Source organism: Ochlerotatus camptorhynchus, unplaced genomic scaffold, assembly GCF_037179485.1.
Source record: "Ochlerotatus camptorhynchus isolate MF236.1 unplaced genomic scaffold, CSIRO-AGI_Acam_v1.1 ptg000234l, whole genome shotgun sequence".
Lineage (NCBI taxonomy): Eukaryota > Metazoa > Arthropoda > Insecta > Diptera > Culicidae > Ochlerotatus > Ochlerotatus camptorhynchus.
In genome coordinates, this window is record NW_027040724.1 from 116,664 (window position 1) to 133,980 (window position 17,317).

Below are 17,317 nucleotides of genomic sequence, written 5' to 3' on the forward strand. Positions count from 1 at the left end.
TGGTATAATCAGTTTGACAGATCGATCGATACTATACCACTTGAAATCACTGAAATAGGGTAGATTTTTTATTGCCGAGTTCCACATATGTTATGTGACTAGGGTTCTGATGCATGGTCATTATCGGTGTCATTTTTCAATTTTGTTGCTTAGGAATTCAGTTTTGACTGAAAAAGGAGTGTGGGTGGGGTGAGGGTGTTTCAACACTCCGAAGGGTATAAATAGTGGAACCTTTCAATTAGAGTCGGATCCTTGCGATAAATGCAAGAATGACAACTGCAAAATAAATCGAATACTTCATCATTTCTCAAAAGTGATGGAGTAATACGACATGCACTAAACTAAGGACACGGGCTATACTACAATAGATCAAGGTCGCAGTGGTGTTAGGTCCCTAACAGAGGAATAAAAACAGCCTGAGATGATGAATCCTACATATAGGAGGCAAATCTTTCATCCCTCGGTTGGGTGTATAGATTCAAACATCCTGCGCACCTCCAGTGGAAGGACCAACAAACATTACAGTACCAGACCAAAATATTATGTATACCCGAGCAGGAACAAATATCTTGATACCTTAAATTGGAATGGATGAGCCTGACATAAGAGGTAAAATACCAAAAAATAATACCAAAAAAAATGTTCCCACAATACCATGACCAAATTTTGATAATCCAATACCAAAAAAATATCTCCCAGGTATTCTTTTGGTATCCAAATATAAATTTTTGGTATTTACAAAGTATTTTCCATGTCATTTTTTGGTATTATTCTTTGGTATTTTACCTCTTATGTCATGCTGGTCAATACCAAATTTTAGTAGCAGATCAAAATTAAGTATTCATTAGTTATTTTCTCCTGCTCGGGTATAACCAAGTTGATGACACATATGGTAGCAAATCGAAGGAGACGCATCATACACTATCTCACACATGTATAGGAGAGAAGTTCAAGACCTCTCCAGTCCAGAACAAAGCTTTTATTATTTTTTTCACGATACATATAAGTTTTCTTATAACAATGGTTACTACAGATTTTCCAAACATATAGTCAAATTAATAATTTTCTACAATACTTTAAATGGTGGAAATGGTATTCTGAAATTTCCTTGATCATTGTAGATTGAACCATTATTTAATCATTGTAGATTTAACCAATATGTACATTAACCGACTTACAAAACAGAAATTGTGTTATTTGCAGAAAACTGTTTGGTACGATTTTAAACCAACTCATCAGTAACTCAATGTGTAAGACATTCAAATAGATACTCTCAGCTCACTCTCAAAAGACTGCTAGATCTGTTCAACCATGAAACGACCTACTTTGTAACAATCAACTTGAACGAATTAGTATTCCATTCGTAGCTTCTACGTTAAAAAAAAACAGACAAAGCACTGCCCAGGACTTGTTTTTCCTATTTCGCTAAAAGCCATTTCCTTTGTGGAACGTCACTCATACGTAGAGCAGCTGCAAATTACCTTCACCTTTATTTCGCTCTCTGGCACCTACTTTCTTCGGCGTAAACAAACGTGACCTGCCCCCACTCATCAATAGCCGAGCGATCTGGCGAACGATATGCTTTCGTTCTCATCGCCGCCCCCTCTTCATCCACAGCTAATCCACTCCCATCGCATTTATAATGCACACGGCATGGATAAAGCTTATTCCATTGTTTCAACCCCCACAGTACTTTGCAGCAGCAACACAAAGTCGCCTGTCCTGCTGTTTTTCTGACTAAAGACGGCCCAAATTAAGCTACCCCTCTGTGTGCTGGACCATTCTTTGTTAAAAAAAACAATCACTGTAGCTGCTAATGAATGGGTCACTCTTTCCCTTTACTTTCGCCCAGGTTCGAATTATTGCGACGTAGGACCGAAGATAGTGTCCAACTGCTCCCCAGGACGTCATGTTCTGTTTCCCATACATATAGACTGTACCTATTAATATAAGCACATCATTCAACTAGCCAACACGATTGGTCCTGTCCTGTCGATGCTGATACGATTACCCATGGGTCAACTGTTAACTTCACCGGAATGTCAGATCACCAGGCAACGTGCCAATTAAACACGTGCTTATGCTTATCAGACCGGTCTATAATCCATTTCTCTATAACGGTGGTGGGAAACGGAGCGAGAAAAAACGTGAGTGCACTGTAGGAGATCAACTTCATCCCACGAGAGTTGGGGGTCCAGCAGCACGAATCATGCTGCTGGATGAGAATGCGATGGGGAGAAAAAAGGATGTTTGTGCGATGACTCTTAGTTGGTGGTATCGAGTAGGGTGAAAAAGTGGCGGATGAGAGGATGAAAAAGTGAATTTAGAGAAGAACGTGATTAAAACTTAATTTTCTTTAGTGACACGTCGGTGTTGTTGTTAGTGTTGGGATGTCACATTCAATTTAAAATAAACCAGGATTTATCCACCTATATTCATACATGGTGACAGATGGTGACCCTTCTTACGTATTTAAAACACAGACAAACGGATGTAACTCTTTAAATAAAATTTCCTTAATTATATCGTCACGGAACTCACTTCACTCCACTAAAATATCAAGAACATGTTTTTAAAATTTTTAATTCAATGGATTTTAAAATGAAGGTCCAAGTTTTACCACTTCAGCTTTTCTAATTTAGGTAAAAATTTACCGAACACGAAAACAAAATCTTAGTGTGTAATTGAATGTGTTGCATGATGGGTTTGACACTAATCCAACGATCCACATCATCGAAACGCCTAAAGTAGAACTGGAGTGAAAATGGGTCCATCCAATATTATATTTATTACAGAAACTACATTTACCGTGGGTAGCCAGGCAATGAGAAGGCGGAATCTCTCGCAAAGGTGGGCGCGCAGGAAGGCGAATTGTATGACAGGCAAATTTCACACGATGAATTTTACCATTTAGTGCGTCAGAGTACCTTTTCGAGTTGGCAAACCGATTGGGACACTGGAAATCTTGGACGGTGGTTACATTCAATTATTCCTAATGTTTCTTCGAGAGCGTGGTTTAAAGGCTTGGGCTTAAGTCGTGACTTCATTCGCGTGATGAGTAGACTTATGTCCAACCACTACTCGCTAGATGCTCATCTCAATAGAATAAACCTCGTGGACAGCAACATCTGTCGGTGTGGAAACGGTTACGATGACATCGAACACGCAGTTTGGCAATGTACGGATAATGACGCCGCCAGAGAGCGACTTTTGAATACCCTCGAGGCCCAAGGAAGACAACCCTATGTTCCTATCAGAGACGTGTTGGCAACCCGTGATCTCTGCTATATGCAGTCCGTTTATGTTTTTCTTCAAATGTCTAGTATAAGAATTTAATTCCTTTTGTCTTTTGTCTCTCTTTATTAGTTTTTGTTTGTCTTGTCCCCCCGTCTCGATGAGTGTCATCGTCGCCCACTGGTCACCCACCATAGCCGGTCGAACTCCGGACGAAGCTAGAACAGCACTACCGTTCATACTGGCGACAACGCTCTGATGAAACAACGAAACCCTACCCCAAGCTCCTCCCCTGATCCTATCCTTCGAAAATGTACCCTTCTAACCTCGAGTAAGCCACGAGCAATCGGCCCAACTCCTACTAGACATAGAATTAAGTGAATTTTGTTACACACAGTGAACAATGAATTATCGGCTCCGTAAAACTTACGCGATTGAGCCTTCCAAATAAACGAACTAGATAAAAAAAATTTACCGTGGGTGGATATTTACGCGCACCTAAGGCTCAAGTATGTTTATCTAGATAAACTCTGGAACAGGGGCTTAGTGTGATTCGGTGACACCTGGGGCGGATGGTTTCGGTGTCACCATTTGTGTTCACTACAAACAGCCTATTTATCATTTATACGATGGTATTTAAATACTCGTTTCCAAATATCAATATTATTATTATTATTTAACTTTATTAGGGAAGCTTTCAGCCTTGGGCTGGTTCGCCTCCAAAATATCAATATTTTTAAGCCATGTAAAAGAAAGTTACCCCTCCTAAGTTAGTAAATGTTAAAGATTATAAACCGACGGCTCAAAGGCTGTGGTACGCGTACTCGCAAAATTGAAATTGTTATATCATTGTTTTCACAAATTTTCAATTCAGCTAAAGATACCACAATTACAAAATTCTCAAACGAAATTGCTTAAATGTTCTTTAAATTATATATTACGATAAATTATTTACATTTTTGATCCCAATAGAATTGAAGTGTTTTGAATTGTAACCCACTATTCAAAGAGTTTTCGTACAGTTTTGCAGGTTTATGAAACTTACAAATAAATGTTTCAAATCCTGTAGCAACGGTATCCATTTAATTTTGGTCTAATTAAACAAATTCTTCATATCATATTTTATATATTTACTTTGTGTGTCGAATTGTGCAATTGATCTATTTTTTATGAGTAAATTATGACGCAGCGGCAAATGTCCCTTACCCTTCATTAATTAACAAAATTTTCGTTGTTCAAGACTAATGGTATTTTTACAGTTTAAGATTTCGAAAGCCTTCAAGGCCTCAGATTTTTTAATTAATTTTGATTAACAAAATCATGCAAATTTTTCAAATATATTTATTCTAAAGGCTATTGGCATGTACTATTGGACTGAATTCCGATAAGTAAAAGCTAAGCAATTGTGTAAGAAATTTAGAACTTGAAATAATAACACATCTACTGGATTTTGAGACATCATCGAATTTTTTAAATTCGAAGATAGAAAAAAGCTTAAGATTTTCCATCTTTTTTCACAAATTGCAATATTTAGAAAACCTCCCAAGATATGAAAATAAGATGCAAATTTCAATTTTAAAGTATTTTTATTCATCGATTGCTGAGACAAATATTTAGGATGTCAGACTTTGTAAAATGTCAACATTCTACACGAAACGAAAATTAATTTTTTATTCATGTGTTTTTCACTTTTACATCTCCATTCACTTTTTGAATGGAGATGTCTGCTTATTAGTTGACTTATACAATTTATGAATAATCAGGAATAGAAATTTGCCAAAAGATATAAGGGAATTTCTATCAGTGTAGATGAACCCCTTCATGGGTGATACTCGGGCGAACACACCCCTCCCCCCCTACCACGCTACGACCCTGTTTCGACCGCCGATTCCAGCCTACGTTGTTTATGAACAGCCCCTTTGAACGCAGCACGAGGCTTGCAAAAATTTGAAGCTGAAGGACATAACTTGAAGACTTGAAACATGATTTACAGAAAGTTTTGTCTTCTTTTAAATAGACATTTTCTTTTTTTTTTTAATATATCGTTTAATATATCAACACACTCTGAAGATATCAGTTTGGAAATATGTTACGTCAAAACTCTCTTTGTAGAAACGGGATGAAATCTCTGGCTTCTTCTTAAAAACTAAAAACCTAGAACTGATTTACTTTTCAAACCTGTTGAATTTCTATAAATTGTCTTAACAACTTGGGCATCAACTAAAATACGATTTTTTTTTACCTCGCATTTCGTTGAAATGTTAATTATCTTTTATTTGGTCAGTTTATCAATTTATAAGGATGTTATTTCACTACAGAAAAAAAATTGAACGAAAAGGCCAAATCCCTCGCATTGTTCAATTATAATTGTAATTTAATTAGTCCACGTTCCCTGCTGGTAGAACCTTTCATCGGGTCTTGGAAAATGACAATGTCAATGTCGTTGTTCTAATAAATCGTTTTTTATATATATTTTAATAGTCTATCATATCTTCTGAATGATTAATTAGCATACATCTATATTGAATCACTCCACCCCCGCCTGCCGCCGAAGAATTCACACTATCTGAGCTTCAGTATCAGAAACAGAATAAAAAACACAACCATCACAAACAGAAACATGTAGCACATATAGTTCCGATGACCTCCCTTCCCTAGCCTCACGACCCGCGTAATTGTATTGGACATAAAGCCACCCGTTCGGTCCATATCTTCGTCAATTCCCCGCAGCAGCTTGTCCTGGTATCGCACCTCGTTCCCAATGTCTATCGTCAGCGATTTGAGAGCCCCGATTTTACCCTTCAACTCATCGGCCATCCGTTCGTTTTCGTCCTCGAGGGCATCGTGGCTGTTGGTGCCGTTGCTCAAGCCGCTGGGGCCCGGATTCTGGGCTAGCGGCTCGTAGGCATAGCCCTGAGAACGTCTCATTGTTCCTCCGCCAAACTGCGCCACTTTGATCAGCTAATTTCGACCGGGAACAACCGCGGAGTAGCTGTAAATGGATACGTGTCATTTTCACCGTCAACAGTTAATATTCTTTAAGTTGTTCGAAAGCTTACAGTTTCTGTTTTACTTATTGATAGTATTACTTGCTTACGTGCTAGTGGCTGAAGAATTCTCCAAATTCCAGCGCAAATACAGGATTTATTTTACAATAATCTAGATTAAATTTTTCACGAACTTTCCAATGTTTACATCCATCCATCGAACTATCACTTCTGTAGGAAACGTCACCAACAGTCATCAAACTATCATTGTTCATTTTTAGTCATCATGCGAGGGATAGGACAGTCCCTTCGCTAAATGAAGGCACACGGCCGATGAAAGTTACTCAGAAACCGAGTATAATTCTATTGCTGTTTCCGTTTACGCAACTGATTCAAAATAGACATCAAGTGCACGGATGGATTGAGTTCACTCACTCGACGAAAAGTGACACAACAGCGAGGCCGTGTTTACTAAAAATGAACACATGAATAATGCTCGCGTAACTTTTGAAAAGGGCCTATCAACTTTTGTAAACAACTTCAGGTCCTTTTCACGAGAACCGAAGTACGCCCACGCAAACCAAGAGCACTATAGAGATTGCTAAAGTATGATTGTGTCACACAGCAAAAAAAGTTGTTGAATATTACATCGAAACTGATGCAACCAGGTCAATCCATCGGTTGTGTAATATCACATTGTACGATGTACATCGATTTTGCGAACAAAATTACATCCATTGATGTAATATTGTATCTACTTTTTGCTATTACATCATTATTTCATACATCAGCTTGAATTACGTTGATCGATATTACATTTTTTTTTGCTGTGCAGTGATTTGTTTTCATCGGGAAAATTTTCCGCTATGAAGTTTTTTTTTTTCCCGATGAAAACATTTTGCGTATACGTATACGTATACGTACGTATACGTGACGTGTGAGTACGATAAACGTCAGCAATCTCTATTGGGAAGGGGAGAATTTCCCCTACACGGTAACCGCAAAATACCCAATAATAACTACAAAGTAAGCATTTTCGAGGGAAATTGGGACTACCCAATAAATGAGTAAAATTTTACATGCACACATACACACTAGGGAAGTAAAGCCGTTGGTCCCCGGTTCATGAGTTGATGGGTCGATAGGTAGGGTCCAGGTGTGGAAGCTGCCTCCCTGGCGTCGGTAGCATTGGTGCTCAGCACGGAAAAAAACCGACGGAAAACAAATCAAGGGAAAAAAATACATTTCATTGCACCGCTATGGGTATTTTTTTTTTTCTTTACGGGAACCAAATGAATTCACATTTTGGGAGAATTATTAGAACCTGGAGCCTCATTGGGGACGTTGAAACGAAGCGATGAAAACATTCATCAATTGAGTGGGGTGATATTTGGATTCACCCTAATAAGAAACTCTACACAGCAAAAAAAGTTGTTGAATATTACATCGAAACTGCTGCAACCAGGTCAATCCATCGGTTGTGTAATATTACATTGTACAATGTACATCGATTTTGCGAACAAAATTACATCCATTGATGTAATATTGTATCTGCGTTTTGCTATTACATCATTATTTCATGCGTCAGCTTGAATTACGTTGATCGATATTACATTTTTTTTTGCTGTGTAGATAGAGCTGGAATAAGGGCCAATGTCGCATTGGGCTTGAACTGAGAAAAATGAATCTGAAATTTTGAACAAGAATAATTAAACATTGAATAAATTATAAACCCATATCAAAAACTGAACTATTTCTAATTATTAGATTATTGGTTAGCATTATTGTGAGATAAATAAAAATATTATCATTGTTGTCTACATGTTGCATGCGCCTTTTTTGATTTATAGTATCTTGTATCGCCCGGCTGCGAGCACAGAAGCCATTTCGCCCCTATGTTTCGCCTGTTAGCATTTAACATTATATGTTTCGCCTCAAATTTTACGTTCTTTTCCTGATGGTTTGTTTACTATCGACCTTTTGCAGTTTGTTGGATTTGAAAGTAACGAGCCAGACGGGCTACGTTGAAAACCCCTAACCCCTGGTCAAGCCACGGAGGTCGCCTGGGGTGGGCTTCATCCGCCTCTTTTATGGGTTAGCTCACCTTTTAATTCTCAGGGTCGGCCACCGACCTCTGGAGGACTCAGAATCAACCGATCACTTACCTTACACATCAACAACTAACCACCGAACGGACTACAAACCCTCATCTGCCGAACAGGCTGGCTCTTTCGAAAAAAGGAATATTAATCAATAGAGAGAGAATTTAATCTCAAATGTTTATTTGAGCCGTTCTGTATAACCGTTGCAGCGCTGGGTCCCATTGGTGGTGGGAGTCGGAAGGATGGATGGGTGATGAAACGTACCTTTTGCAGGGTTAGCCGAATAGTGCCGGCGGGCTTCAACGGGTGATACAAGTGGCGACGGCGGCGGTACTTTCAGCAGCGGCGGCCGCAGGGTTGCTACGGCGGAGATGTGTGCCGTCCGTATTTTTGCCACGTGGGTTCCACGTACAGTGGAGTCGGTCGAATCCGCTCTGGGACCGTTAACGATAGGTCCCCAGCGGAGGTGGTCGGGTTACGGTTAATCTGCCTACACGCTAGGAAACGGCGTGCCGTGCAGCAGAACGGGTGCGTGAGTATGGGTGGATCTTCTGCTATGACACCGTAAAGCGTGGTGTTTAGCAGACCTCACAATTGCGGACACTTAATGACGAACTGTACGCACTTTATTTGCGTTACTTGTTAAGTAACCGATCCAATAACTCATGATTTAACTCCTCGAAGCGTCACTTGCACCAAATCGACCGAACTACAATCAACAATCAATACGAAACTAACGATTTTAAATTGGCTCACCACTTTAGTAGCCTATTGGTCCCAAGCAAACGATTAACGTACCCTATTCTAGTTGAAATTCTATTACTACACTATGTTTGTTTTGATTCGCTATGAAAGTTTGACAGATAACATCAGGGGTGTGTGGATTCATGCAGAACATGCAGGGGTGAGTGAAATAGCTTGGGACTGCTTGGGACCGTTGTTCTGGTACTGAGTGAGCCAAAAATAATAATGATTTTCTTCGGGACCCAGTGGTCTTAGAGTTACCTCTATGCTACAATCACTTTTTATGAGGAATTTTTATATAGACTTAATTGTTTCCTGGTCCCGACAAGAGTGATCGAGGCCTTCCCGATCCACTCCTATCCAAGCCATCCTTTTCTCTTTCATCCCATCCTCTTCTTTTCACTCCCGGATCCACTGCTGATGTGATGACTCCAATTCCCTTTTTGATCCGCATTTATCCAACAACGGTTTTATCACAAACGAAGTGACAGACGGAGCGGCTCTAAAACTTTGGTGACTAACCTGCTATTGCAATTTTTCAGTGTACCACATGGCAACACCACTACTACTGGATTGAACCACATGGCAACACTACTACTGGATTGAACTAGCATTTTCACCAAATGTACTAGAATGTTTTGGTTCTATCTCTTTCACTCTACTCAAAACTGAAATGCATAAAAAATGACAAAATGATACGCACTCTTTGCACACTGTCAAAGAATCATTGTACACAAAATCAACTTTATTCAAATCAAATTAAAAAAAACTAGCCCATCTGGTGGATGATGGCATAAGCTTCCAAGAAAATTCTATTACAGTGAACCACATTATTTAAATGGATTTCTTCGCCAGTTAGTCGTATGTCACTTCGTTTGTGGTTTTATACCACTTCATCTCTGGCGGTGGCTCCATAGTAGAATTAATTTTGAATTCATTTTAACAATACTAGGTATCTTATTTATGTTTTTATATTTATGTTTTACTCGCAGTTTTCTATTATTTACAGGAACCAGCCCAAAAGGAAAAGTTTTAATTAATATCAAAATTCAAGAATACTTAATAAACAAAATGTAACTATAAATTCGGACAGATGACGGTTTATTGTTCCGGATTCTCTAAATCGGTATCATTAATATTATTATTATTATTATCTCTATTTAGGAGATTTTTAGCCGCAGGCTGGTTCATCTCCGGCTAAATCGGTATCAGATTCCAGATAAATTCAAGATGTTTTCGCTTATTTTTCATGTATTTCGATCAGGTTAACAATTTTTCCTTTTGATTACCAACCGGTAATTGCAAGGAACAGGGAAAGGATTGATATTATATAATTCGCCTTGTGTTAAGAAAATATGTCTGTTTCGCCCCATCTACACAGCAAAAAAAAATGTAATATCGATCAACGTAATTCAAGCTGACGTATGAAATAATGATGTAATAGCAAAAAGCAGATACAATATTACATCAATGGATGTAATTTTGTTCGCAAAATCGATGTACATCGTACAATGTGATATTACACAACCGATGGATTGGCCTGGTTGCAGCAGTTTCGATGTAATATACAACAACTTTTTTTGCTGTGTATGTATATAGGAAAAAGCGGTCGTAAGAGATAACTCAATTTGTAATAAAAAAATTGGCTTCGTCCTTGTTTTTTAAGGATGTACATTATTTTTCTAAAAAAAATTATATCGTTTTGTAGCATTTTAATAGTAGTATAACGTGATGCATTAACCGCATTAACCTCACACTCAAAGATAAATCAAATAAAAAAGCTTTAAAAGAATGCATATTCCCGCTTCACCTTATTGAGTCCGACCCTAATAAAAAATAACCTTAAACGAACGATAACCCAAATCATTGAACTATTCCACAAATGGTTTGGATGATACCCAGAACACGTCGTTAAGCAAATTAACCATACAATTTTTATTAGGGGAGCCATGATTACTTCGGCAGTAGTCATGCATGATTAAAATCGAAATAATCTTTCCAGTATTAAATTTTAGTCTTTTTCAATACTGATATATAATCAAAAAAGACTAAAATTCAATCAAAAATTATTAAAATAGAATCAAAAATGATTGAAATTTATTCAAAAAAAGATAATCTACAATCTAATCAACCATGATTAAACTAGTATTAATATCAGATGCTTATATATTTTTTTTTTGCGATACCAATTTTTTTTTATTACAAAATTAAACAATTTTTACTACTAATTCTTAACCTAGAAAACAAAGGCAAATTTTCCAAAAACCTTCCTGTAAAAGACTCTTTGATTCCATCTTCGGCTTCTAAGCATGTTTTTGAAAACGAAGATTGAAGGGTTCCTATAATGCTTCATATTGTACATAATTCCTTCAGTAGCTAGCCATAGAGCCGCTTTCAGCTCTTTACATTTTTCTCCTATATGTATAGTAAAAATTTCAGTAGCACTTTTGAGTCTAACGTTCATCTGATTCCTGATTATTTCCTCAACCCAATTCCAAATTTCACGAGATAAATTACAATCTTTGATTCTATATAGATTTGTATCTAGTGCATTACAAACATCGCAATTCTTTTCCGTCTGTCCTCTCACATTATATTTGGACAACTTTTCTTTATTTGGATAGATGTCATTCAAAACTTCAAAAAGCATTGACTTGGCTTCTGAACTGTACACATTTTTACTAAAGTTTTCCCACACAGTGACCCAATCAAAATCAGGGAATTTTGCCTGAATTTTTGGAATGTGAGGTTGTTTAGCTAACAAGGAACTATATATTAGAACAACAGTATTCAAGTAAACCATATTTTTATATTGCTTTGCAATATTTATCCAATTCGTAGTGTTACGAGAAAGTTTATGTGTATATTGGCAGTTCAGCAGAAAATGATCGGGATCCTTCAACATGTTATTGGAGTCGAATAAAATTTGCTTGATAAATAATGCTTTCATTTTTCCTCCAAATTAACTAAGGCTAGACCACCTTTTTCATAGGCCAGATCTCGGGCCAGATAAAGTTGATTGCAATCTACTTTAAAAATTTGAGAACCCCAAAGATATCTCAATACATTTTTTTTTTAATTCCTCTAAATGTCGTTTCTCAGGTGGTAACATCTGTCCAATATACCATAGTTTGCTTAATATAAAAGTATTAATGATCCAAGTTTTTTGAATAAAATTTAAATTTCTAACTTCGATAGATCCCAGACTGCATTTGCAAGTGTTTATCAATCGTTCATAATTTTTTCCAATCATTTCTGTCCAATTATTAGTTATTATCATTCCTAAAAATTTTAACTGTTTAGCTTCTATTATTCGTTGTGGTCCTAATGAAAAATTGTTTATCCGCAAAAATGCTGATTTATTTACATTTAGTTTGATTCCAAATGTTTTACCTTATTCATCAGCTATGTGTAATACCTTATCAAATTCAACATCAGATCGAATAATTATTGTTACATCGTCTGCGTATGCTACAATTTTAATGAACTTATCATCAATTAAAATACCTGTTATCGAGTGATAAACTTCTCGTATGAATGGTTCTAAGTACAAAACAAAAAGAATCATTGATAGGGGACAACCTTGTCGCACAGATTTTTCTATTTTAAAGCTATTTGTCAAGTGACCATTGAAAAGTACACTAGAGGAAGCATTTATGTTTAAATTTCTAATACAGCTAACAATCTGATGTGGAAAGTTATAAGCTTCTAAAACTTTCCATAATTTCGCATGATCCAAATTATCAAACGCCTTCTCCATATCTAAACTTAATATTGCTGTTTTAAATCGTTTTGACCCATTTGCTTTTGCTATAACTGTTCTCAACTGATCAAGTGTATCTATACAAGACTTGTTGTTCACACATGCAGTTTGCGCTTCTTCTACAACTTTTCCTAAAAACTGCTGAATGCGGTTGGCAAGAATTTTGGTAAAAACCTTGTAATCACAGTTCAGAAGGCTAATAGGTCTAAAGCCCGAGATGTTTTTAGAACAACCCGATTTTGGTATTAATGTTATGTATCCTTCGCAAAAAGAAGAAGAAGGAATAACATCGCCATGCAATAAATCATTAAACAGTTTAATCATATCATGTTTTAACAGATCAAAGTGCTTGGTATAAAATTCATAATTAATGCCATCTGGCCCTGGTGTCTTTTTCTTGGTGCAACTGAAGACTACGTCCTTGAGCTCTTGTTCGTCAATATCACGTGCAATATTTAATGAATCCTGGTTGCTCAATTTTTTATTGATATATTCAAGTGAACCGTTGTATGCCTGAAGCCGCTGCTTTTTGAAGTTGTTGCAAAAATGATTAAAAATGTACTTTTTCAATTCATTTGTACCTCTAATGATATCGCTACCATCGAGCAATTCCCCAATTGTTAGACTTTTTGAATTTTTATGGCGAGCTATTACTTGATAAATATTAAATTTTTCATCATTCATTATACTGTTAACTGATAACTTCCCTTCTAGATTTTTTAATTTTTCAGTTTCAATTTTGTAAATCATTGCTTTTGTAAAGTTCATTTCCGTGCTAACGTCTTCATCATTGTTTTGCAAACTTGATAGTTCTATTAGTGTTTTATATAAATCAGATTTCCTTTCAGTTATTTGACGATTGAATTCTATACTTTTGCTTTTATAAAATTGTTTCACTTTAGATTTAAAATGATTTGTCCACCAACTGTGGAAGCTATTTTGATAAGATATTCTGTGCTGTAAAACTTCGTATTCAAAACAGAACTCGTTCTCAATGAGATCGTTATTTATGAAGTCTGTATTAATCTTCCAATACCCTTTTCCGAAATGATGTCCTAGATCTGTCTTATTAATACTTATTTTCATTGCAATAGCCTTATGGTCAGAGAATGGTACACTAGATGTTTCAAATGATACAACTGATTTTACAAATTTCGAAGAAACGTAAAATCTGTCAATTCTAGAAGCAGATTCACCTCTAAAAAATGTGTACTGCACAGATTGCCCTTTAATGGCTTTTTCAATATCTTTCAGATCTAAACTTGATACTAATTTTTTTAGGCTACCGCAATAGTTTTTTGTTGATCCTTTTGTGTCGGTTGCATCTAGAATACAGTTGAAGTCACCTCCAACTACATGGTGCATCACATCGGATTTGTTAAAATGAATCGCAATGTTTTCGGATAATAAAAGATCTCGCTCTTTTTTATACTGGAAACCTGCATGCCCGTACACATTTATGTAATTTATACCGTTAACTTTTACTGATATTATTCTTCCACTAGGGTCACCTATTATATCATCATAATCCAATCCTTTCCGTATTAACACGGCAGTTCCTTGAGATTTTCCCACATTGACATGTGAGTAAATAAATGAAAAATTTCGAAAAGCTACCTCCTGACAGAAAACTATATCCGCATTGCTGTTTATTATAAAGTCTTTTAGCAGCGAAAGCTTGACCCTTGTCTGGATAGCATTAAGATTGATGCTAGCTATTACTCTACTGTATAGCATGACAGTTACGATTTAGCTCTTCGATTACCTTTGACTGACGACGATCTGCTTTTCTTACTTGCCTGACTTAGCGATTCCTTGGCCACTTTTCCGAACAGTTTCTCGTTAACGGGATGGTCCTTCGAGTCTCCGTTTCCTCTTTTATGCCTTCTCATCTCTTATTTTAGAAAGAGAGGATTAATTTTTAATCATTCGATATGATTAAACTGAGTTTAATGTCAAATTGATTTTTTTTTCTTTATTAAAGAGACTTTCAGCCTTGGGCTGGTTCGTCTCTACAATGTCAAATTGATTAAATTTCAAGCAAAATGGGAATAGTTCAATTTATCAGTGCAGTTCGTTTACACTTGCGAAATTAGCCCTTATTCCAGCTCTATCTAGATCTATATGTTTTACAAAAAGATGTTTCAGTGTGGTTAGCATTCCTTCTCCTCGGAAAACAAACAAAAGCGAGAAAAAAAAACATGTTGAAAAAAAGAAAACACGCTTTCAAAACATAACAAAAGAGAAAGCAGTGCTGCATCCATTGCTGCCTGGATTGGTGCATAATTTTGCATTTTTACCGAATAAAATAGCCGAATAGTTGTAAGATAAAGTTCCATAACATTTCATGTTTGACTAATCTGGTTTTATAGGCACGTGTGCTCATCGCTACCGGTGCGTCTATTCTTGTCACAAGCATTTGCACTTGCACTTTTACATAAACTTACTGCATAGTGGGAACGTGTGATTGTATCAGTGGGCATTAAATATTGATTTCTCTTTCAGAATCATGAACGAAAGTACAATTTACAAGATACTTCCGGTGCTGCTATGTGCCCTGTCAATTCCGTTGTCCATGTTCATGTGGATTGGAAATATAGCTTACTCCAAACTTGCTAGCGATAATCAAGGTAACGTGGAGGAATTGCTATTTTGAAACCGTTATGCAGCATTCTTCTTCAACAGATAACGTGATTCCCCCGACAAGATGGCTGTTCTCCATCCTGATGCCGATTCTGCTTATGCTGTACGGACTGAAGCGAAAAGGGGTGAACAAATCCGGTGCTGCGTTGGGACTTCTATGTGCCATCATACTGTCCATCTCCTCGCACGCTTTCCTTGCCTGTTTGGCAACATTTTTCTTCAGCTCCAGCAGGGCAACAAAATTCCGGTCACATATGAAGCGGAAAATCGAAGAGGATTTCAAAGGAGGTGAAGGTCGACGGAACTGGGCTCAGGTTATCTGTAACGCCGGGATGGCTACACAATTGGCTTTATTGTATTTGTTGGATTGTGGCTACGGGGAGCGTCCGATCGATTTTGGCCAGCTTTACCGTTCGAGTTGGTTGGGAGTTGGAATTATGAGCGCGTTTGCTTGCTCGAATGGAGATACGTGGGCAAGTGAACTGGGCACGGTTTTGTCGAAGGGAGATCCGTTTTTGATCACCAGTAGGAAACGTGTTCCACGGGGAACCAATGGTGGTGTGTCGTTTATCGGGTTGGTGGTGAGCTTTTTGGGTGGGCTAGCGATAGGGTTGTCCTACTATTTGACAATTCGGTACACAGTTGATTCAAAGATCCTTTCGCACAGCCCCAACCAATGGCCGATCATTGTGTTCGGGGGAGTGGCTGGCTTGGTTGGTTCGATTGTGGATTCCGTTATTGGTGCCACGCTGCAGTATTCGGGAATCGATGCCAGTGGGAAGGTTGTGGAGCGACCCGGCAAGGATGTCCGGTACATTTCTGGAGTGAGAATCTTGGACAATCACAGTGTTAATCTCATTAGTAGCATTATCACCGCACTGCTGATGCCAACCGTGGCAATGCAATTTTGGAACATGTTTTGACGGAGGAAAGGTCCTCAACTATTAACTTCGTGGCATCATTACTTTATACCTACGATAGCGTAGCTTCTTGTTTGACGGGCAATGTGGAAGAAAATCTCTAGTAACGTTTTATGTGTATGAATGACGATAGCTTTAGGTTGAACAGCCACTAAAACCAACTGATAGGTCTGTAATATATGGTAATTTTTTGCAAACTATTTAGTTTTATCGATGTATTTTTCTAGATGACATCCCCACTGACTTGAGAAAGGAATTTCTTTCCGTTACACACACACATACGCAAAAACAACAAGCTTTCATTTACTAATTATCATTGAATCTTTCTGGAAATAACTGCTACTTAGTAACACACAACATCGTCTTCGTAAGTGTAAGAATGAGAAGTGTCCTTCTCATGCCACTCATTTCTAAAACTTGGATCGCTAAGAACTAGGTATGTGGGTATGCTAATCATCTGTATTTGAACTTAAATTGTTTGCCTTAATTTTTGTATTTTTAAAATGTCATCTCTTACTGGCTACGCTTTCGCTAACGATTCAATGAGTTAAGTTATACATTTGCGATCAAGAAGTTTAGCGAGAGAAACTTAAAATAAGAAAAAAAAAATAAACGCTCATTACGGTAAAGATGATAACAAACTGAAATTCTTCATCCTCAATTTATATAGACAGCATGAACTTAACTGCTAAAATTTCAAACCATTTATGACACAATTATAATATAAATCTAAGTATCTACATACCGTAAAATGTGTTCAAAAATATTTTCCTATGCACAATTGACGGCCTCAAAAGGGTGAATCAATCCGCGCCACTTCCGACTCCCACCAGCAGGGTTTACTTTTTTCGATTTTCTGCATTTTCTCATCCTAATAAAACTTGTTATTGCACTTAAAACTATTGAAAAACACTTTAAGAGCTA

At 37.2% G+C, this 17,317-nt stretch overlaps 3 protein-coding genes across 4 annotated transcripts in view; 1 reads left to right on the top strand and 2 right to left on the bottom strand.

Annotated features, from left to right (window-relative positions):
* Positions 1-6,555, bottom strand: part of LOC135704351 (27 kDa glycoprotein-like) — a 51,235-nt gene extending 44,680 nt beyond the window's left edge. Inside the window, exon 1 of the mRNA XM_065225790.1 lies at positions 6,550-6,555. The gene's annotated coding sequence lies outside the window, so the exon portion shown is untranslated. The remainder of the gene's footprint in view (positions 1-6,549) is intronic.
* Positions 5,741-6,313, bottom strand: Bet1 (blocked early in transport 1). Its single transcript, XM_065225768.1, has 2 exons — positions 6,294-6,313; positions 5,741-6,226 (listed from the first exon to the last, which is right to left on the bottom strand). Exon 2 carries the CDS (start codon positions 6,160-6,162, stop codon positions 5,797-5,799), a length of 366 nt encoding a protein of 121 aa, XP_065081840.1. The 5' UTR covers positions 6,163-6,226; positions 6,294-6,313; the 3' UTR covers positions 5,741-5,796.
* An 8,526-nt stretch (positions 6,556-15,081) lies between the features above and the next one.
* Positions 15,082-16,415, top strand: LOC135704342 (transmembrane protein 19). Of its 2 annotated transcripts, none has more exons than XM_065225777.1 (3): positions 15,082-15,152; positions 15,336-15,460; positions 15,516-16,415. In XM_065225777.1, the coding sequence occupies exons 2-3, from the start codon at positions 15,340-15,342 to the stop codon at positions 16,394-16,396; spliced, it is 1,002 nt and encodes a 333-aa protein (XP_065081849.1). In that variant the 5' UTR covers positions 15,082-15,152; positions 15,336-15,339; the 3' UTR covers positions 16,397-16,415. The 2 variants fall into 2 exon arrangements, with proteins under 2 accessions (XP_065081849.1, XP_065081850.1); XM_065225778.1 differs by lacking the exon at positions 15,082-15,152 and adding an exon at positions 15,206-15,224.
* Positions 16,416-17,317: the final 902 nt, after the last annotated feature.

What these genes read in the sequence shown, in the direction of transcription:
- Bet1 (XM_065225768.1), bottom strand. Translation starts at nt 6,162, where the DNA reads ATGAGACGTTCTCAGGGCTATGCCTACGAGCCGCTAGCCCAGAATCCG.
- LOC135704342 (XM_065225777.1), top strand. Translation starts at nt 15,340, where the DNA reads ATGAACGAAAGTACAATTTACAAGATACTTCCGGTGCTGCTATGTGCC. An exon ending in ACTTGCTAGCGATAATCAAG is followed by an intron (nt 15,461 to 15,515) that starts GTAACGTGGAGG and finishes CTTCTTCAACAG; the next exon opens with ATAACGTGATTCCCCCGACA.